The 22,319-nt window shown below is 39.5% G+C and overlaps 2 protein-coding genes across 2 annotated transcripts in view; both read right to left on the reverse strand.

Annotated features, from left to right (window-relative positions):
- CEP57L1 (centrosomal protein 57 like 1) overlaps window positions 1-22,319 on the reverse strand; it is a 462,537-nt gene that overhangs the window by 213,104 nt on the left and 227,114 nt on the right. The window lies entirely within an intron of this gene.
- ARMC2 (armadillo repeat containing 2) overlaps window positions 1-22,319 on the reverse strand; it is a 102,425-nt gene that overhangs the window by 32,903 nt on the left and 47,203 nt on the right. Inside the window, exons 9-11 of the mRNA XM_058566508.1 lie at window positions 18,864-18,966; window positions 16,724-16,947; window positions 2,245-2,390 (exon numbers count right to left, since the gene is read on the reverse strand). Of these exons, the coding sequence (XP_058422491.1) occupies window positions 2,245-2,390; window positions 16,724-16,947; window positions 18,864-18,966 (473 nt within the window). The remainder of the gene's footprint in view (window positions 1-2,244; window positions 2,391-16,723; window positions 16,948-18,863; window positions 18,967-22,319) is intronic.

Here is a 22,319-nt window from a genome sequence, read left to right on the forward strand (position 1 = left end):
GTGCTGTGGCGGCGTCCCATACCAAGCAGAGGAAGATGGGCACGCATGTTAGCCTAGGGCTGATCTTCCTCAGAAAAAAGAGGAGGATTGGCAACAGATGTTAGCTAAGGGCTAATCTTCCTCACAAAAAAAAAAAAAGAAAGAAAGAAAATCCACATAATCAAAATAGATTCACAGCAAGTATTTGAGAAAATTTAAGATCCATTAATGAGAGAAAATTATTCCTTAACCTTCTAAAGGATATCTACAAAAACCTACAACAAATATTATTTTTAACTGGTAAAACCACAAAAATGTTTCCTTTAAAGTCAGGAGAAAGGCAGCAGGCCCAACACTCTCACAACTTTGTATGGGACATCCTAAGCAATGCGATAAGAGAGAGGTGGGGACAGGGAGGAAGAGTTTTAACCATTGGAAAAAACAAAAAGTACTGTTTTTTTTGGTGAGGAAGATTGGTCCTGAGCTAACATCTGCCGCCAATCTTCCTCTTTTTGCTTGAGGAAGATTGTCCCTGAGCTAATATCTCTGCCAATCTTCCTCTATTTTTTGTATGTGGGACACCGCCACAGCATGGCTTGACAAGCGGTGCGTCGGTCTGCACCCGAGATCTGAACCTGAGAACCCTGGGTGGCTGCAGCAGAGCACATGAACTTAACTCCTATGTGACCAGGCCAGCCCCCCCCAAAATTATTCTTATTTGCAGATAATTTGCAGAGAAAATCTAAGAGAATCTATAGACAATGTTCACTGTCTAATGATCATCAATATTCCTGGATACAAGATTAATAAGCAAACATCAATACTGTTCATACACATCAGCAATAACCTATTAGAAAATAATTTTTTTTAAAGATTACATTCAAAATTGCAGCAAAAGCCACGAAGAAATGAATCTAACAAAAGATGTGCAAAATCTTTTTGGAGAAAATTATAAAATTTAATTGAAAGGCATAGAAGAAGACATCATAAATGTTTATGGATCGAAGACTCAATATCATAAAGACGTCAATTCTTCCCACCCCCACCCCAGTTACTCTGCATACTCAGTGTGGTTCCATGAAAAACCCTAAAGTTCCTATCACGGACCTTAGCTGATTCTCCAATTCATAAGGAAGAGAAAAGAAGAATTTGGATCTTCAAGGAGAAAAGAAATGCAGGATTCATCTTACTTTAGAGCAAGACTTAAATTAAATCTGTAATAGTAAAATCAGTGCCGTCCTGGTCTGAGGATGGACTGAAGAGAAAGCCCAGGAAGAGACCTACAAGTATATGGAACCTTGTGTATGACTGAGCAGCCATTAAAAATCAGTGGAAAAAGGAGGGCATAGTCAATAAAAGGTGTTGGGACAATTGACTAGCCACACGGAAAAAAAAAATTAAATTGGATCCCTACATGCCACCATACACAAAAATAAATTCTTTATGATTTAACAATGCTTCAAAATGGGAGTAATTAAGTACTCAGAACAAAGCTCAGGAAAGTGGTGCTAAAAGACCAGATCTGGACTCACATCCTCATACGGGGGTCAATTACCAACCAGTCTTTAGGAAATTTTGTATTTCTTTCAACAACTATGATATTATAGTTCAAGAAATGCCCAGGTCTTTTGAGAAGGATCAATATGTAAAAACGCTGACAAAGAGCTGTGAGGGAGAAAATATAAACACATAATTTAAAGACTGTTCTGAAATTTAACAACATCTCGCTCTGAGACAACCTGGACTCAGATGATCGTCACTTCCAGAGTAAAGTAAGTGTAAACCTGACTAGTCAACATGTGAGCCAAGTTCAGTCAAACAACTGAAATAAAATGACCTCCAATTACAAATTAAGTCAGATCAGACTTTCTAAGCAATGGTCCCCTCTTTGAGTTAAAACCCTTCAGTATTGTTTCCAAGTGGACCAGAAAGGCTGCCATGTTTTGTGATATAGTTCTTTATCTGCAATGAGCTGAGAGGAAGATTCGTTCATTTGTTTTGTAAAAACACTAGGATAACTCATAACTTAGTTAAAGTAATTTACAATCAATGAGTTTAGAATCACATTAGAAATACGTAGGAAATGGAGCCATTGGTTTAAATCATTTATTTTAAGTTTGGGCCACTAGATTCACCTTTTCTTCTAGGTAAAGTAAAGAGCAAAAACAGGATTCCTTGCCAGTCATACCCACAAATAAGAAAGATAACCCAAAATCTAAGCATTAGCATTTTTGTAAGGCTGCTTGGTTTTCCTAGTCTACAGACCTGAATATTCTGGCGATATTGGTGCAGACATCCTTGTCACCCATGTGCTGTCCCATCGCCGCACAGAGCTGGGGAAGGGCACTGATGCTCAGCAACTTACTTCTTGCTAGTGGTGAATCAACCAAGTTTCTCAACGTAGCAGTCATCTAGGATAAAAGCATGTTTGTGCCATTTTTTAAAATTGGAAAATACAGCAACACTTAACAGTACAGCACAATTCATCCCATAAGTTTCATTACATCAGTAGCTAAACCAAGCTCCTGCTATGCATTTCCCACCAGAGAACATGGGCCTAGGCATACGTAGCATGAAATGAAAATCAAGATATGAATACAAAGAAAGCCTACCTTGGTTCGAAGGTAAAGAACGGAATACTCATGTTAATAAGCAATTAGTATACCAAAACCTCAGAGTTAAACAAATCAGATCTTATAACAAAGTAGTCATAAGATCTCCAATTGATCCTGTAATATGCCACATCTTTCCACAGATTAGAAACTGCTTGTTCCATATTCTTATAAGTAGCATCAAATAATACCGTGGCCAAAGAATATTTAAGACCATTAGTCTTGTTCTCTTCCAAGAGGCAAGGATTGATTTCTTGCAAATTTGTCTTATTTTGTAAAAAAATGTTCAGGAAAGTTATCTACTTTAGCTTTTGCTAAAAGCAGAGAAGAGAACAATTTAGTAAATCCATAAAACTAATGTTGCTGTTATCTAATAATTTTAATATGCAGTGGGATCTTTCCTTGGGGTAGTACAGGCAGGCTACCGGTTAACTCAGCTTGGGAGTTGGACGGCCTGGTCAAATCCCAGCTCCACGGCTCACTAGCCTGGGTTAGTTAGTTAACCTCCCAGAGCATATTTTTTTCATCAGTAAAGTGGGGATGGTGATAATTACCCTGGAGTTGTGAAGATTCAGTGAGATGAGATGTGTGCATGGCACTGCCAGTGCCAATTACCTAACAGGAGCTCAAAAATCAAGGGTCCCATCCCCACCTCTGTTGTGGGACTTCACACCCAAAATGCAAAAGAAGAAAGATCACTGGCCTTAGAGTCAAACGATGGAGATTCAAGTCCCTAATCTCTTCCTTGTTACGTGACTGAGACACTCACCCATTCCTCAACTTTCCCATTTCCTCATCTGTGAAAAGAGTTACAAGCCCTGCTCACCTCTCAGGGTGGTTGTGTGCATCAAATGGAAAACATGGAGCAATGTTTTTGTACACTGTAAAGCCTTATGTAAATATAAAGCATCATTATAGCTACAGTTAATAAACTTTAAAACAATTATTAAGATGACATGCATCTTTGATTAGTTTTCCTTTGTAACAACAGCAACAAAAAGATTTCCTTAAAATATAAATGACTACCTTGAAAGAAGAGAAAACAAAAATCACGCTTCAAATAAATGTGTACAAGTCTCTTGTAGTCAAGTCAGTTACCCAGCAATTCAGTAAATTCTTCCCTGAAAGCTTCAGTATCTGAAACACTGGAGGGGAAGCAAGCTATGTGAGCATTCCACTTAACCGTGGATCTACAACGTAGTCTCCTGAGCTAAGGATCGGGTCCTCTGTGAAAGCTAATAAACCACACCAGGCATTCCAGGCCATCACAGCCATAAAATGGAAAATTCTCATCATCTGACCCTGGCTCTACCTGTTCTCCCTCTTCAGAGACAGCCCAGGCACTTGAGGGCTGCTGGTTTACGTCAATCCAAGGATGATTCACAAGCGTTCCCACTCGGACACCACGGAGCACAGATGCCCATGTGAGTCCTGACCTGAACCCAGGCAGACGGAGAACGTGGGAGACTGTGGAACACCCATTCTACCCATTGTGCACACGAACAGCTCCTTTTCTCTAGTCCCTAAAGCTTCACAGACTGGGCATCTCGATCTACAGTCATCTTCTTGTTCCCCACATGAAACCTCTATCAGGGCACGCTGTCAGCAGAAGGGATGGGAGTTTTCTTAAGAGCTTTTATTTTCTTGTTTCGATCTCAGGTTTTTCTCCCTCTCAACCCTTTTTCTCACCTCATTAGAAAAGTTAAGACAGTTCAATATTATTTTGCCCCCAAAATACAACTTTTATCAATGGCCCAAATCAAGAGTGGGAGTACACATTTATATGTGACATGTCATCTGATTTTAAATCCCTATCCATTTATTGCGTACATCACACTGTATGGAGTGCACATAGTTGAGTGAGCTATGATACCTCAAATATTTCCAAATTCATCAGCTGTGATGCTGGTAGAATAAAAGATGTGAAACATACACCACACACTTGAAAAATATATAGCAATATCTCAATATATGACACCACCATCAACACAGGTGCTCACATCCCAAACCTCAGAGACATCCCAGAAGCCTTCATTTCTGCTTTCTGTCACCCTAATACCTACTGGCTTTTTGACCTTTGCTCCTAGGATAGGATTCCATTTCCAGACCATGGTCTACAAGGCGCTGTATGATCTGATTCTTACCAACCCCTGGAACTTCATCTCATACCACATACTCCCTACAAACTACTTAATGTTAGGTTATTTAATATTACATTTTACTGTCTGTCTACTCCTCTATACTAGAAGCTTCAGTGAGGGCATATACTTTGTCTTTTCACCATTGTGCCCCTGGGCCCAAATCCAGCATCTGGCACACAGTGGGTCTTCAATAACCATTTGTGGATGGAATGAATGGATGGATGAATACTTACAAAGAAAGACTGGGTGTAAATAGAAAGGTTAGGATACCAGAAAACCATGGATTAATCAGACAATACCTCTGAGGTAGATGGATTTTAAGATGATTTTAAAGGAACAGAGGAATAAAAAACAATTGATGGAAGAAAAACAGACTTTCTGGAGGGGGACTTGGCTCGTGTGTATTCCCTATTCTGTTTCATTCACGACAGCAGCTCTTTCCTAGGCTCCTAACTCCCCTCCCCCTTCCCTTGCCACATCTGACTAGTCACCCTTCCTACTTCTTTCCATCACCAGCGGCACTGGTTCAGCTTAAGCCTGCCTCATCTCTTTCCCAAACTCTACCAACCCCTGAATGGACTCCTTCCACAGTCTCTCCCCTGTCCAGTTCATCTCCCCACAGCAGCTCCCTGCTGCCAGGGGGAGCATCTCAAATCCTAGCCTACCCTGATAAAAGACTTCCTCTGACATCCGGCGGCTTATCCGGCAAAATCCACATCCTAAAGGCTCTTCACTCTAAAATACAGTTTATCCCTCCAGGCTCATCTCCTTCGCCTCCCTTCCTCTCTCTCCCCACCACGACGGCCAACTTCCAGACTCTGCACCACACACAATGTCCTTGTCCTTTCACAGTTCCAAGCCTTTGAAACCATTGCCTCTGCCCAGAAAGCCCTCGCCCATCGTGCTCTTCCACACCTCCTCCGACCCAGGCATCTCCTGCCCACTGTTCCAGACCCAGCTCAGGCTCACTTCTCTTTGAAGACTTCACAGCGGTTGATCACTTCCTCTCCCAGGTTAACAAACTCCTGTACCACACTCGCCACAGAATCATAACTGCTTGTTTCATGTACCTTCAATTTCATCGTGAGCTCCTCTAGTGTACAATCTGTCTCTTAATCCTCTTTCTACTCAGAGGACAATAAATATGCCCATAAAAAGGTGACTGGATGAAACAACAGAGGGAGAAGGGGAGAAAGAAAGGGTGAGGAGGAGAAAGAAAGAAAGAAAGGAGGAGATGAAGGGACAAGGAAACCAGAAAAGGAGACTTTTCCCCTTTAAGAAGCTTTTGGCAAGAAAGTGCCAAGGATTAGCAGAGGCCTGGTGGTAAACCGGAGCTTAAACCTTAACCGAGGGAGAAGGATCAGGAGGAGGTCAGCAGGCAGATGCAGCAATGAAGGCCCCCCATTTTGAGAGGCTGGCTGTGAGCCACCAATCTCACTGCGGGGTGGGCGTGGGGCTGAATGCCGAGCACAGACAAGTGGCTTTTTCTGGGAAAAATGTAAAAGATCGGTGGGAGGAGAGTCTAGCTAAATGCTGTGCTAACAGTCAAGGCAAATTCCAAGTCAACCCACTTAATTCTCAACCTCGCTCCAACTTTTAACAGAGATATATTTGCGGAAATCATTAATGAGCCATGAGCTCTGCAGCAGAGTCTTTGTTTTCCACCCCCAGGAAAGCCCACCCACTGGGCCTGCCCCTAAAGCAAAGGTTCACCAAAGTCCAAGCTTTACGCTTGGAGAAATGTATCCGGCTCTTTCTTAACTTTCTAATTTTTGTTGTTCCCAACTCTAGCTTGTTATGTACTTCTCTATTTTAATGTATCTAATCTTTCAAGCCATTTCAAATACTTTATGACAAAAAAAGAAGTAAAAGTTAGATGCATACATAGATGCTTGTTCAGCTTCTAAAGGACTTACTGGAACAATTCCCAACCTTTTAACTCTCATCTCACTAAGAAACAGCAAACTGAAAAACATGAGTTTCAATTCTTATTTTTCCCCATCTCCTAAGGTACAGCCCCCAGGGACAGACACACTGAGTCAGAAGGCAGCCAGTGGGAAGAAGAAGAAGGAGGCAAATATGGAATTGATAATCCTCAAAGAGGATTAATAAAAATTTAAGTGTCCTTGCTTTTTAGCAGTTGTTAGATGATGTCTGGGACAAAAGGGGGACCTAAATTTTTGGTATATATCAAGGAAGAAACAGTCTGGAGTGATTCTGATTACTAATTTACTGCTGAAAAATGGCTGAACTACACTCTACAACTTTATGGTGCTCGCTTTTTCTGAGGCAGCTTCTTCTCTCTGTGTTTCCCCAAATTCTTTGATCATAAGAGGTACTGGGCCCCACCCTCAATCAGAATCTCCAGGTGAAATGCTTGGTGAGTTTGGCAAAGCTGTCCTATCTCACATTGAATGGGTTGAGCCTCAAAGTTCTCACTGTGCAGTCAACATTGGGAGACCCATTTTAAAGGGAAAAATTGTATTAAGAAGCGATTAGATAATTTATAAAGGCTCAAATAGTATTTTAGCATGGCAAAATTAGAATTCAAAACATTTAGCCTCTAGTTTTTCAAATCAGTTATAGGTACTTAATTATCAATTTCAAATTATATTTTCAACTATTAACTAACTGAAAAACCTTAGCAAATATAAGAAATTTTTGTCCTAAAGTATGAGGCCCTCCTGATTTAGATCACTGGACTTAAGAATGACAACAAAAGCCTAGCACCTGTGGCCCCACTCCCGGCATTCTCCACTGCACTGGGGTGGGTGCAAGGTGGGAGCACTGGCTGGTCCACCTGAGCCTCCGTATCCTGCTCATTTCTTGAGTGGATGAGCCTCTCTCTCCCCTTCGCACTCTCCGTCCATCAAAGTCCTCAGTCCCTAGAGAACTCACCAGATTCTGCCCTAGAAGGCATTTAACCATCAGAGCTGCCCCAGATCAGAGGGGCTTGTAGCTCACAGCCCACCCCCAAACTCCTGTTTACGTGCATCCTAAGATATACAGGCTTTTTGGCTAGCCCAGGAACTTCACCATCAATCACAACATTGCTCCTGGGAGCAACATTTTCCCAATTTCAAAAAACCAGCTTTCAGAGAAACCTTTGGAACATAACACAATCAAAAACTGTACCATTAATAGTTTGAAAGTTATTATGCTCCCTCTACCAAAATTAGCATCAAGATTCAGTTTTATTTATTTTTATACATTGGATGCTGTTATGAAAAGGATTTGAGCAGCTCCTTCATGTTTTATAAAGCTGTCTTGTGAGCTTGATCTCATTGGCTCCCTAAACCAACACCATGAGACAGAGAGGGAAGGTATTATGAGCCCCACTTTTTAGATGAGGAAACTGAAGCTCGGAAAGTTCACTAGCTACCAAGTAGGTGGGTGTCCTGAGCTCCAACTCCTTGTCCGTTGTCTCCCGCACTCCATTTGGCTGTTTCTAAAAGCATTCATTTTATTTCTCAATCATCTGGAATATCCATAACCAAAATCCCTTGAGCTTTATCTCAACTTAACTGCCAACTGCAAAATGGCTCACTTCCCGCTGATGATGTGAAAGAATAAACACAGCCGCCAGAGACCACAAACAGTGTCAAATGATTTAAGACCAAAGCCACACCATTTTCCAACCTCAGCAAAACCATCTCCCTCTATTAATAAAAGCACATTCATTTTTTGGATTTGTGCCCAAGGGAGACCACATATATGCCAAAACCAGAACCTATGTGGTAACCCAAGAAGTTTCATATTGTCTCATATATGATTAGTACAGTTCTGGCTGAAACAAAAGAAACCGATGACAAGAATGCCACCCTACACAGGAAGCCACTAGTACCAAAAATTCCTAAGCATTTTACTGGAGTTAGGATATATGCTTCTGAAAGTAATATTAATTCATAATCTTTGACAATGCTTGGTGCCTGGCTATGGAGCCTATTTGGCACATTTCTACTTCATGGGTGTCGTACTGCAGCAGGAAATGGTTCTGTCCTCAAACCTCCAACACTCTTCTTTAAGACTCTATTTAACATTTGCCTGTGTTTATTATTGATTCTCCATTTACTGCCTCTATGTCAGCTACCTTGGTAAAACGAGTAGGTAGCTTATTCTTGCAGTTGTGGCTATTATATGTATCAGTATAGCTGAAATTTTGAATGTCACATAAGCTAAATAGAATGCCAATGCAGTAAAATAAAGAAAATGAGTCTGAAAAAGATGATGCATTAAGAACTATTAAGTAATAACTCTGATTTTTCACAATTACATGTTAAAGCTAGTGACATTTCTTTATTGCCACAATTAATACATCTACAATGAAGAGATGAGGCTAAGAAGATATGACAGCAATTGCAAAGCAAATGGCTCTCCCCAGAAACAGTAGGCATAGGAATACTTATTTCTCACTCTTGATGTTCCTTCCTTGTGAGGAGATACCTTTTGCATAATACTCCTGGCCACGCTCCACCTCTCCTTTCCTGATTGGTGAGCACAGGGTGTTCTCCTCTGCTACTCCAGGGGTAGGCGTGGCCTGTGACTGGGTGGGCAAATCGAATTTGGGGGTTCAGGATTAGAAAGTATGCCTGCCTCAGCTATAAACTACATCCTCCAACCATGGTGATAACCTTCTCCCCCTCTCCATCTGCCTTAGTCTTTCTCTTATTTCCAAGTTCAAAACTCAAGGCATTACATGTTTGAGTTCTCTGAGTCTTCCTAAATCTTCAGATATGCTGTTCCTGGAGAATCCGAGGTGACCATGAGTTGCCTATACACAGCTCCTTCCCAAGAAAGGGAAGAGTATGCTCTGCCTATTCTCTCAAGCCAATTGGGTGAGTGAGTGGTTAGTTATACTACTGGGTATTCCTTATAGGAAGGAAGCCTCGTAAGTATAAAATAGCTGCCCCCTTCCCACTAACAAATTATTAAAAAATTAGCAAGCCTAATAATCAATACCAAAGCTTGTGACAAAAAGAAGTTTAATCTTATCTCAAAAACAATATGCTAATAAGCAAAATGAGCCAGACATAGTATTCTAGTTAACTGTATTGTGCCCATATCAATTTCCTGGTTTTAATAACGTACTATAGTTATGTTAAGATGTCGCCATTGGGAGAAGCTGCGTGATGGGTACACAGGACCTCTCTGTTCTATTTTTGCAACATGTTGTGAATCTATTCTTAGTTCAAAATAAAAGTTAAAAAAAAAGCCAGACACAAGAAAGCACACACTGTATATTCCATTTATATTACATTCTAGAACAGGCAGATGTTATCTATGGTGAAAGGGATCAGAAAAATGGGAGGTAGGAGAGTGGGGATAACTGGGAAGAGGTGGGAGGAAATTTCTGAGGTGATAGAAATCTTCTGCATCTTGATAGAGGTGTGGGTTACATGCCATATGCTTTTGTCAGACTCATCAAACATAAGATCTGAGCATTTCACTGTATTGTAAATTATATACCGTAACTAAAACAATAAGAAAATAAATGACTCGTGTGCTGCTTCCTATTCAAGCAAATCACCAAATCGCCAATAAAATTATCTATAAGAATTGAAGAAATATAATCATGGAATATTTGCTTCCATTTTATGGGTATGCAGTTCATTTCCTCCAATAACCAGAGGAAGGTTCCATTAGGTGGAAGTTATTGCCTTGGTTCTGATTTCATGGTCTGAGGAGGTGGGCTTCCCATAGGCAAGGTTAAGCCAGAGAAAGAGAGTTAACATGATTTCCTACTTAAGTATTCATACTCATCATAATTAATTACCTAAATACAAATTTATTAATCTCTAATTTGAAAACTGTTAAATATAACTAAAGCAAGATTTAAAGGACCCCAATCCCCTTAGTACAATCCTTCATTACTAATGCAATTTCAACCCCTGCTTAAGCGAATCCCCAGACTTCATTCAAAAGCCTCTCTTAAATTCCCCAAATCCTCAAAGCAGAGAACAACTGTCTCTGAGAACTTGGGTCCATATGTATCCAGAATCCTGTGCTGCTGATGTAACCCCCCTTCCAATTTTAGTTTCTCTTCAGAACTCTTCTCCACATAGCTTCTCAAAGCCAGAAAAACAAAAAAGATCCAAGATCTGAAATCCCTCACTACCACTTTCATCTTAAGTTCTTGTGATTAATTTTTTTTTCTCATCAGAAGTCATTGCTCTTTGAAGTTTCAAGTTTGGGTAATTCTGAATTTATTTTATTTAATAAATTTCTGCTGAATGCCATCATGTGCCATGTCCTATTCTAGGTGCTTTAATAGATCATCTCATTTAATTTTCCCAACCACCCTTTAAGCTAGGCAGAGCCAGTCCTATGAGATGAGGAAAGTGGGGCTCAGAAAGTGAAAAGTGTGCCAGGGTCAGAGCTGAAACCCAGCTCAGGCTGTGGGCTCTAGAGCCTGGGCTCTCATCACGAGTCCACATGGCAGCACTGAGCCCTGTCCCTACACTGGGGCACAAAGTCAAATGGACCATCAAGATTCTTGAAGTCGATGGTATTATGTGGTAGGGGCAGAGTGAAATACAGAATACAGGAGTGAACTCAGATCAGCCAAAGTGGGGAGTTTAGGGCTTAGAAATTAAAATCAACTATATCAAAATATCTTTTAATTTAAAAATACAGAGATGAAATCATGTAAGACGTAGAGGGAGCATGACCTCACCCCACCTGTCTACTCAACTGCTCCATACAAAGTAGCAGAATTCCTCTCTCGCTGTGCGCTCTCTCCGTAGCATTTGCCAAAGCTGATCAATCTTTGCTTTCAAAAACCTCTATTCTCTTGTACGTTGTTCTTCCTCAATTTTCTGGTCACTTCTTTTTTCACTTCCATTCCACAAATTTGACCATTTTACAGAATCTGTCCTGAGCCCCCCTCTCTTCTCTTTCTACACTTTCCCCTTGAGTAAGTTCATTGTCTTTCTTGACTTCAACTATCACCTCCATGTAGATGACCCTCAATCTTCCTTTTTGGCTTTACTTTCTCTGCTAAGCATCAGTTCATATTTCCAACTGCTTACTGGACAGTCCCACTTGGCTATTCTGCTGGCACCTTAAAGTTTTACATGAAAGCTAATTATATCATTTCCCACCCTCCCTCTCACCAAATCAGTTCCTGTATAACCCTCTAATTTCTGATAATAATACTACCATTTTATGAACCATCCAGGCTTAAAATGTCTGAGCCATCTCTCTTTGTTTAATTCACTTTCCTTTTCCCCAAACTTTAGAGCCAAAGTGAAGGAATGGAGCAGGGACTGACAAGTGGTGGGGGACCGGCCTTACTGAGAAACTTCCTTTTAGAAAAAAGAATTTGACACTGGGCATGTACTGAGCAAAGAGGGGGAAAGATTAGGATTTGGAGGACCCCCTGGGGAGACGCTAGCAGGCTTAGAGGGCAGAGAAGTGGAATAGGTGTGAGAGGAGGGGAGGGAAAAGAAACCATGCTACCCGGGGTGATGCAGAACAGCATTAACTTCAAAAGTGTTCTATCTGAAGCAAGGAAAGAATATATTTCTCTAAGGATTGAACTCAGAATCAAATGGGTCAGGCTGTAAAGAAAAAGGTTGGAAATACAAAGGAATCAAAAAAGTAGGAACGCTAGCTCAAGTCAATCTGGGTTTTAGTAGTTATATTATGTACCTATAAATTACCTAACTGTCGATGTGAGTACCTTGAGATTTTCTTCAATTACAGGAAAGCGGCTTTGTACACGATGTTCTCAAGACACAAGAGGACAAATGAGACACCAAGGGAATCTGGGCTTGTTTGTGATCATGACATATACAGAAGACTCTTCTCCATTCCCCAGAAAGGGGGCATGATGGAGACCACACAGACTTTCTGATGGAGGTGACGCCAGCAATTTTCCTCGGCTCCTGTGTTATGCCTTCCCAATTGTTGGCCTTTAAAAGTCAGAGATGAACTCTAACACTTCCTGATAATCCATTCTAGGTCAACATTGACAAATCCCTATTTCTATCTGTGTCACTTCCTTGGGTGATGCAATTTACTATGGGCATTTATGGGTCCTTGCCTTTTAGATGGCCTGTATTTTTCTTTCTAAGTTTCAGGGAGCTCTCCCCAAATTCTAGTATTCTGGAATTTAGTGAATAAGCACAGTTTAACCTTCTTTACTCTTATGATTTTACAGACAAGCTCACGTCTTGGATTTTGCCAGACTGGGAGTATCAATACTTCTAGTTGGCACACAGATACTGAGAGTATTAATATTTCCACTTGGTGCACAGATGGTGGTCCCTCAGTTCCTCTGAGCATCAACAATCATCCTCTCAACTTCTCAAGATGTTATTAAGTATCTGACAGGCGGAAGTGAATGCAGCATTGGACATGTAGAAGTACCATAGTTTTGTAGAAGAATAGGTCATCAGAATACTATTATCTGGACACAGGGATCATTAAAAAGTAGGCCCCTCCTGGCAGCTGTCTTGTCCTCTGCTGTCTTACTCTCCAGGCAGACCATGCCTGGCACAGAGCAGCCACTCCATAAACACTTGTGAAATCAACGTCTCTTGATTTCAGCCATGCAGTGATAAATATATATGTACGCATATACATGTATATATGTAAGAAACAACACAAAGAAAACCTGCAAAATCTCAACACTTCAGTATTTTTCCCAGTAAGCAACCTTAGTCCATATGCTGTGGAGGAGCTTTTCTTTCACACCCATTCCGTGATCTCATTGCTTTAGCTCCATTATAATCAGTCTAAAATCTAGTAACTGCAGCAACACCTCTGAATTGGGGCTACAGCCTATGAGATCTCGACCCTCCAATCTGTCTGTCCCACTGACACATTCTCCTCCGGTCACTTTTCAGCTTTTCGGTCTTTATCAGTTTAATATCTTGTGCACATTCATCTTTCTGCCACTCTGATCTCATCTCCTCCTCTTCACACACTGACCTCCAACTGCTCCCTGTTGCTCCAAATCCGCACTCACAGCCTGGTAGTCGAGACCTATGACCGTAGCCTCTGATCTCACCATCCAAGCCTCCCCCACAGAAGCTCTCTGCTCTGGACAGACCCACCTCTTTAGCATCCCCCAAATACACCTTATCCTTTTCCCTTTTTGCTAGTTTCTCAAATCCTACACAACTTTCAGGGCCCAGCCTCAGCTGTTTTCCACTCATTCAATGGCCTCCAACAGAAAGGCAGCTTTAGGGAAACGGGATGACTCTAGCACCGTGCCCGATGCTAGAATGTACAAAGTTTTACAATAGGAGGACCCCAGAAAGTGTGCTAAAGCTACTGAGGTTTTCCGGGTTGAAAGTCCTAAAGGAGAGGAAGCCACAGCTGTCAGTGTTGCCTGCCTTTACCTTTGCTGCTTTGCCATGTTCTCTCTGGCTCACAGACATTATTTTATCGATACAACGACAAGTAATCTTCTTATTTTTTCAATTGAACAAAGTTGCTTTAAAAAAATGCCTCATGAGCCAGAGTTACCAGGTTCTGAAAGCTGGTGTAAACAAACTGTTCTACGTGGCCAGATCTGTTTGGTCGAATTTGCACGTGAGCCGGCTGGTGAAAACCAGCCAGAGTTACACATTCACAACAGTAGAGATTTTCACAGGCTCTTGTAGTGAAGTCGTGTTGCTTACATTTTATCACTTATATGATACAAAACAGCTTTTTTTTTGTTTTAATTAAATACGAGGGAATGTCCAGTTCAGGGGATTCTGCAAACGACACAGCCTAAAACAATATCTCCTTCCTCCCCAAATCTGTAAACACACACACCACAGTGACATTGTACAGCTGATGCAAATGGCACTTGGGGACCACAGGAGGAGCATGTCTTCAGGTGGCACCAAGGGTGGGCTCCCAGGATGTGGACTGCTGCCTGTGCTCCAGGAAGAGGCCTCAGGCCGTGTAAGCCCCACCCATGCCAGATCCTAGGCAGGTTCAGAGAAGGCTTTGCAGATAACGACAGTGCCTGCTGAGTGGTGGTGGGCAGCGAGGAGGAGGTTACTACAGCGCCCCGCACCACAACACCCTAGAGGGATGGATGCATGGATGTCAGGAAAGTAAAGGGGCATCTGACCTAGCAAGTTAGTTTGCACCTAAGGATGCTGAACTGAGGAAAAAGGGAAAGAAAAGAGGAACACAGTGGGTAGTGCACTGTACTTACTGGCATACCAGAGGTCCTAGTTCTTGATTTGATATATTTTTGGTCACAATAATACTCAATCCTCCTTTATACCGACTGATTTTATTTATATTTTATTTATACCTTATATATATTTATATATTATAAATAAATAAATATATAAATATTAATAAATAAATTTATATATTCAAAATTTATATTTAAATGTATAAATTTTATATATGTATATATAAATATATAATATAATATGAGTTGGAAAGAGCTTTTTTAAACCAGACAAGAATTCCAGAAGCTGTTGCATAAAAATTAAAAACACTGAATATCTCAATAGGAGAATGACTGAGAACTTGAGGTGTGTCCTCATCACAGAATATTATATTGCCATTAAAAGGAATAAAATGAATATGTAGAGTTGATTCAAGAGGTTTTTACTATGTATTGTTAAAGGAGAAAAAAGAATTGCATAGATTATTCCATTTTTGAAAAGTGCATTAAGAGGTGCTGTGCACACCAGTGTCAACAACATTGGCTAAGGGGGCAGACCAGAAGGAGAAGCAAGGAGAGAGGAGTGTAATGGAAAACGAGCAAAAACAACTATTAAAAATAAGAGGTTCCATGATAAAAAGCAAGAATTATATAAAATTATACATATGTAAGTTTATATATGCATTAACAAATGCATGGAAGAAGGGTTACTAAAATGTTGGAGGTGCGTTATCTGAGGATGAAAATATTTCAGACTCATATTCAGAAAATATTTTAGACTCTTATACTTTTTTGCATTTTAATAAGGAAATATAATAACTATATAACCAAAATAACTATTTCATTGAGGGAAAAATCTGAATAACTCAATAACACTGGCAGCATGAAAATAATGTTTCTAAGTCTTCCTAGCCAAAAGATGGCACATCCAGTAGAATTTTTAATCATTCAAGACTAAAAGAGGTTTTCATAATCTTTTTTCAAAACAGAGACAGACCACAAAGCTCAAAATTAATAATCATCATAAAGACTTGAAGTATCTTTAAGGCAGGACCTAAATCTAATTTTTAATACACTTTCCCAGAGGCTTCAAGCACCCTGAGTGCTCAATCAATCCTCATTAATTGACAAGCACATCTCAAATCTCATGAATTATTACATGAAAGATGCTATTATCTGATATACAAATGCTATTAAAGAGTAAAATCTCATCTAAAAAAGAATATGAGAGCTGAAGCAGCTCCAATAAAAATAATTTAACTATGAAATTTAATCTGCCACAAAAGAAGTAATAAAACGCTAACACGACACATTTTTTGTTCCTGCCCTGGTTATGTTAAATGTATCCAGTTTTGTGACCTTCGTTCCTGTAGTCTCAGGCCTGCATGTCATCTACAGACCCCCTCAACGACTGTCCACGCAGTATCATTAATTTCTGTTTTTTATTGCAGATACAAGATTCATGACATTAGCTACCCGTTATCCTGAATAATCTCTAGGCTAGGCCTGTCTTCAAAACTCTAAGAGTTAAAACTCTGCCTGTCGAAATTCTGACTATAACTTGCGATCGTTTTGCAGAGACGTGTTACTTTTTCATTCTTGCAGGCTTTCTCTGCAGGGTAGTGGAAACGAATGTCCACAAGCTGCGCGGAGAGCCGCTCTGTGAAAAGCCATGGAATAGCCTTTCCGAGGGAAAGGGGCGCACAGGAGACCAGTGGCTGCCACCTTTGATCCCCAAGGCCAGGCACCCCTACCTGGCTGAGGTAACAGCCCACCTGTTACCTGTTACACCCACCTGGCAGGTAACTGCTATTAGGTACCAGGAAAACTAATTTGACACATCTAAACTTTTCAAGTAAGATACTTACTTGAACTAACAAGTGGCCTGAATTAGGTGAGCATGCACCACATTTCTTGGCTTTCTCATTTATTTGCTTTATCAAATTCATCAATATTTCCACAGTGCCTTTGCTGATCATTTCATTAAGAAATCCTGGATTTCCAGAAATGAATTTTATAGTCCCCATACAGTATAAAAAAGCTTCAGTGTTAGTTTGTAGGTCTTCAGTCCTCAGGACCTCCAGTAATGATTCTGCCAAAAAGATAAATTATTACAAATGTATCAGAGTAGCAGCTGGAGAGAGATATATTAAAGCACTTGCACGTGAACATCAAATACAATTGGTAAAATGTTAGTCAGAACCTACATTCAAATGCTTGTTAGGGGTTACTCATATGGTATAAGAGGAAAAGTTCCTTTTAGTAAGACAAGTCTCTGTGAGAGCAATGACTGCAAAAGGATGGGATTACTAATATATAAATAAGAAAATATTCTAAGTAAATGCCATTCCTTGCCTCTTACTAATATTTACCAACCTTTATTTTTGGTTACAAACATTCTGAGTTATTATAGAATAACTAATAACCAAAGTGATTTAACAGCTAAATTTCAAAAAACCTTTAAGAAAATACTGGTTGCTGTACGAATGGGAAATTAATCCAAATAGGAGCTTTTAAAAAATATCAATCACTGTAGAAAGGAATGCTTTGGATATAACATCCACCCTTTCCCAAGGCAACTTAAGACCCTCCATCCAAATAACATACAACTACCAGATTTGAGGAGTAATCCAGGCAACTCTAAGGTTAACCATGCCTATCTCACATTTAATTTTATTAATGTCAATATGATCATTTGTCAGAATCTTCCTTTGTTTTTAGCTCAATCAGCTAATTCAGTGTTAGACATTTCTTTCAGTACTAGCTTTGTCCCTATCCGCTGGGGTAAAAAAAAAAAGATATGAGATCATTTATCCTATGTTGCAAAAAGGGGACTCAAAGTATTTTCCATGTTGCTGCCTTCCCTCAGATCAGCTATACTAATTCATAAAAGATTCCTATTTAGGTAACAATTTAAGCATCTTAATTATTTAAGAGTATATCAAGAATTAGTCATTATTAGCTAGATAGATAGAATGTAATAAAATTTCTCTAGCTACATGTTTGAGACACTTTTTTTTTTTCCTGAGGAAGATTGGCCCTGAGCTAAAATCTGTTGCAAATCTTCCTCTTTTTGCTTGAGGAAGATTGTCACTGAGCTAACATCTGTGCCAATCTTCCTCTATTTTGTACGTGGGATGCCGACACAGCATGGCTTAATGAGTGGTATGTAGGTCCACACCCAGGATCCAACCCTGGGCACCCTGGGCTGCCAAAGCGGGGCATGCAAATTTAACCACTACACTACCGGGCCAGCCCTTATATTCGAGACACTTTGATGTCACATTTCTACAACAGTTATACATGTCTTTCAAGTTTTAGTTATTCCTACTACAGCAAAAGACCAAAAATTTCAATTATGCCAAGTACTATTAAATGTGTTTTTTCTAATAGTAAATCCAAGACCAGGAAATGAATTTTTAAATAGTGAACACTTTGTAAAGTCACATAACGTTACTACAGGCATTAAAAAAAACAAAAAAAGGCACGAGCCAGCCCTGATGGCCTAGCAGTTAAAGTTCGGTGCACTCCACTTTGGCGGCCCAGGGTGCAGTTCCTGGGCACAGAACCACACCACCCGTCTGTCAGTAGCCACGCTGTGGTGGCGGCTCACACAAAAGAACTAGAAAGACTTACAACTAGAATATACAACTATGTACTGGGGCTTTGGGGAGGGAAAAAAAGAGAGAGGAAGACTGGCAACAGATGTTAGCTCAGAGCAAATATTTTCCAGAAAAAATAAAAAAAAGTTAAAATACTAAAAAATACTTCAGAGCCAAAAAAAAAAAAAAAAAAAGAAGCAGACTAGCCTCCAGGCTCCAAAGGATACATTAAATGGAATGTGGAAAACACAGAGAAGGATAGAGCAAAAATAGGCATCAAATAACTTCTGCATATCACTAGAAAATAAAATATTCCAGCTATCATTAATTATAACTTTGTTTTCCAAACTTTTCTTTCATATTCAAGTGCAACATTTGCTCAATGGTAGCACTGAATGATACTCACCCAGAATGCTGTCATTTTGAATCAGAGAATCGTTCTTCTCACTCCTGCTAATTTTAAATATAAGTTTGCAGACATTAAGAAGATTCTTTCTACTCACTTTAAGCTGCAGAGAAAGAAAACACTTACATTTCTATTGCAGAGGGAAATAAAAACATGCCACAATTTTTCTTAACACAAACATTCAATTTTAAAAGTACAGCAAGAGTATTTTTAAAACATCAAGGAAAGTTCTAGAGAAATCAACTTTGAAAGGTTTAGGTCACATATTTGCCAACTAGGGTATCTAGTTAGCTCATTTGTAGTAAATACAATACAAATGATCTTTAGAGTAAGCACATTTTAATGATAACCAATTATTTCTTACTTCATAAAATCTCATGTGAGATTATTAGTTACTTTTCAAAGAGTATCCGAGACAAAAAGGGTGAATGATCTTGATAAATTTAATTAAGTGGAGTAATTGCTTTAAAACAGAAAAGTAAAAGAAGATAGATACAAAAATTCCAGATAAAACTAACTTAGAAAAGAATTCACAGTGGAGGTGAAGGAAAAAAAAAGGGTAACTATGATTCTCTTTATCATTTGTATAAAAGAAAATAAAACTTAATATTCTTTGATTAGATAATACATATATATTTATTTTTAAGGCTATTTCTGGAATACTTTGAAATAATAACAAGTAATGTTCAAAGCTTAAAATCACCTTCTAAATCATACAAAAATAGTCCTGTAAATTAAACATAGGGGCAATAAGGAAGTATACTTTAAAAAAAACACAAGATAGGAGGCCTAACTGAATCAAATGGTCTAAATTAGCTGTATATTTATCTAAAGTAGTAAAATTAAAAAGAAAAAAACATCCTAAATGTCCAATATTAGGGAAGAGTTTAATAAATTGTGGAACATCAATACTATTCATATCATGCTGGTACAAAAAGTATAACTGTGTACACTACGTTTAAAAAGAAAGAAATTTATAGGGGCTGGACCAGTGGCATAGTGGTTAAGTTCACACACTCTGCTTCAGTGGCCTGGGGTTCGCAGGTTTGGATCCCGGGCACAGACCAAAGCACTGCTCATCAAGCCATCTTGCGGAGGCGTCCCATATAAAGCAGAGAAAGATGGGCACAGATGTTAGCCCAGGGCCAATCTTCCTCAGCAAAAAGAGGACTGGCAAGAGATGTTAGCTCAGGGCTAATCTTCCTCACACACACACACACAAAAAAAGTAAGAAAGACATTTATAACCCGCTGTAAGATGGAACTATTTCGTGCACTCATTGCAAGAGTGTAAAATGTGTTTGTAGGAATGAGGTCATCTGAACAAATAAGTATATCTGTGTGAAAAAGATGGCATATGGGTCATTATTTTATCATTAAAAAGTATCTTTAAAATTATCTTCAATATTGTTTACTAATGAGTTTTCAGTTAGTTTAAAAAAAGAGATAATGGAATTTGTCAGACACATTTTTTAAAGATTCCTTCTGTGTTTGAGCCACAAATATGATTGAGCTCCTATGTGCACCAGGCACTGTGCTGTTCACTGTAGAAGATGCCAAGACAAACATGGTGAGCCCCATGCTAGAGGGGCAGAGGGCGGGGAGCATTACCCATGGAGCAGCTTCTGTCTGCCCCTCTGCTCTAGGCCCTTTGCATGTTGTTTCAGAGCAACCCTGCAAATTAGGTGTTGTCATTCCCGTTTTGCAACTGAGGAGCCTACTCCTCAAACAGGTCAGTCTTGGTGTCACCTGAGAGTGTATTAGAAATGCAGAATCTCAGGCCCCACCCAGCTTTACTGAATCAGAATCCGCATTTTAACAAGCCCCCCAGGGGATCCGTGTGCACATGCAAGTCTGCGAGGCTCTGTTGTGGGAGCCTCAGAAATGGTCACACGTGGCAGAATGGAGCTTCCTTCTGTTCTGAGGAAGAAGAAAGGAAACGGAAACTAAAAAAATTTTGAAGGATTAGTGTTTAAAAAAATATTGTTTAAAAACTCAGAAAATAAGCTGACTAAAGAAAATAGAAAAAAAATTCTCTATCAATGGAAATATGCACTGTCCTTAATATTTGAGAATATATTTTAATCAGTTGACAATCTTCCACCACATTCTGAGCCTTTGAGGTCAAGGCCATGATTTATTACTCTTCCTATGTGTGGTTCATACTGTATGTTATGTACTTAACAAAACTTGTTGAATAAATGAATGAATACAACTAACCTCACCCCTGACCCAAGTCTTATTTTAGTGAAAAGTGGCAAAGAAAAAAAAAAAAAAACTGGTGCCAGAGTTTTCATTAAAAAAAAAAACTAAAAAACTCCCACAATTTCCAGGCCTGCTATAAGGTCAGTTTACATTCAAAGCAAATTCCTATACTTTCTCTCTTGATAGGTGTAAAATTATGACTTTGAGACATGAAAACATAATATTAGATCATATGCAAGGGATGTAGACTACCTTATACAAAACAGCACGTTTCCCCACACCCGCCATTCCCTTCACTCTGCTTTGCTTTCCTCCCAGGGTCCTCATCAGCCCCTTGGGCACCTCATGTCTTCATTGTCTGTCCCTCTAGCTACAGTGCCAGCCCGGAAGGCAGGGGCTATTTTATTCACTTGTATTCCCAGGGTCAGAGTTCCTGGCACAACGTAGGCTCTTGTAGTGGGGTAGTTTACTCCTTAGGTTAAAAATAGTAGTCTTTTCTATTTAAAGCAAATTTGGAAAATTAAAGAGAAGTTTAAAAACACTCATAATACTACCACTATATACAATCACTGTTGACATCTTGGTTATTTCTTTTCTGTTTTTTCCCTTGTATAGGGTGCTAGAGACTTTTCCCCTCTTGAACGTAGTTGCATTCATACTGATTATATATGTTTGTGCTCTAAAAACTCTTAACATAGACTGATATATTTTTGTAAGATTTTTTTGATAAAAATGTTAAAATTAAAATGGCTATCTGGTAAACCCCCACTTAACCAAAGAATGCAAGAAGTCAGAACAACTAACGTTATGCTCACTGAATTTTTTTAAACCATAAATAATTTGAAATATCTGAATTATAATATTAGACTGATAGATAAAATAAATATTGGCAGAAAGAAGAGAAGTTACCAAAAACTTCTTCATCCTATATATCTTTAGTTTTGGATGATTTTTTTTTTCTTCAACAGCTTTTTATGACCTGGTTCTTTTAAAACTTACAAAGAACCCCATCACCAAGGCCTAAGGGAAACGTCATCTTGCCTGGAACATTATAGGAGATTCAGGCGGCAGATGAGAAGTTGGACTTGATGGCCTTGAAGGTCCTTCTGACCTCGTGGTTCTATGGTTAATTGGAAGGGACAGCCCACCCATCTCTGCACGCTGGAGTGTAGCCTGGTGAGTCCTGCCCTTGATTTAGCCCAGCAGTCAATGTCACAGAACCGGCTTATCTAATCATACGTTCAGTTCAGAA

The sequence above is a fragment of the Diceros bicornis genome, chromosome 23 (assembly GCF_020826845.1).
Source record: "Diceros bicornis minor isolate mBicDic1 chromosome 23, mDicBic1.mat.cur, whole genome shotgun sequence".
In the NCBI taxonomy this organism is placed as follows: domain Eukaryota; kingdom Metazoa; phylum Chordata; class Mammalia; order Perissodactyla; family Rhinocerotidae; genus Diceros; species Diceros bicornis.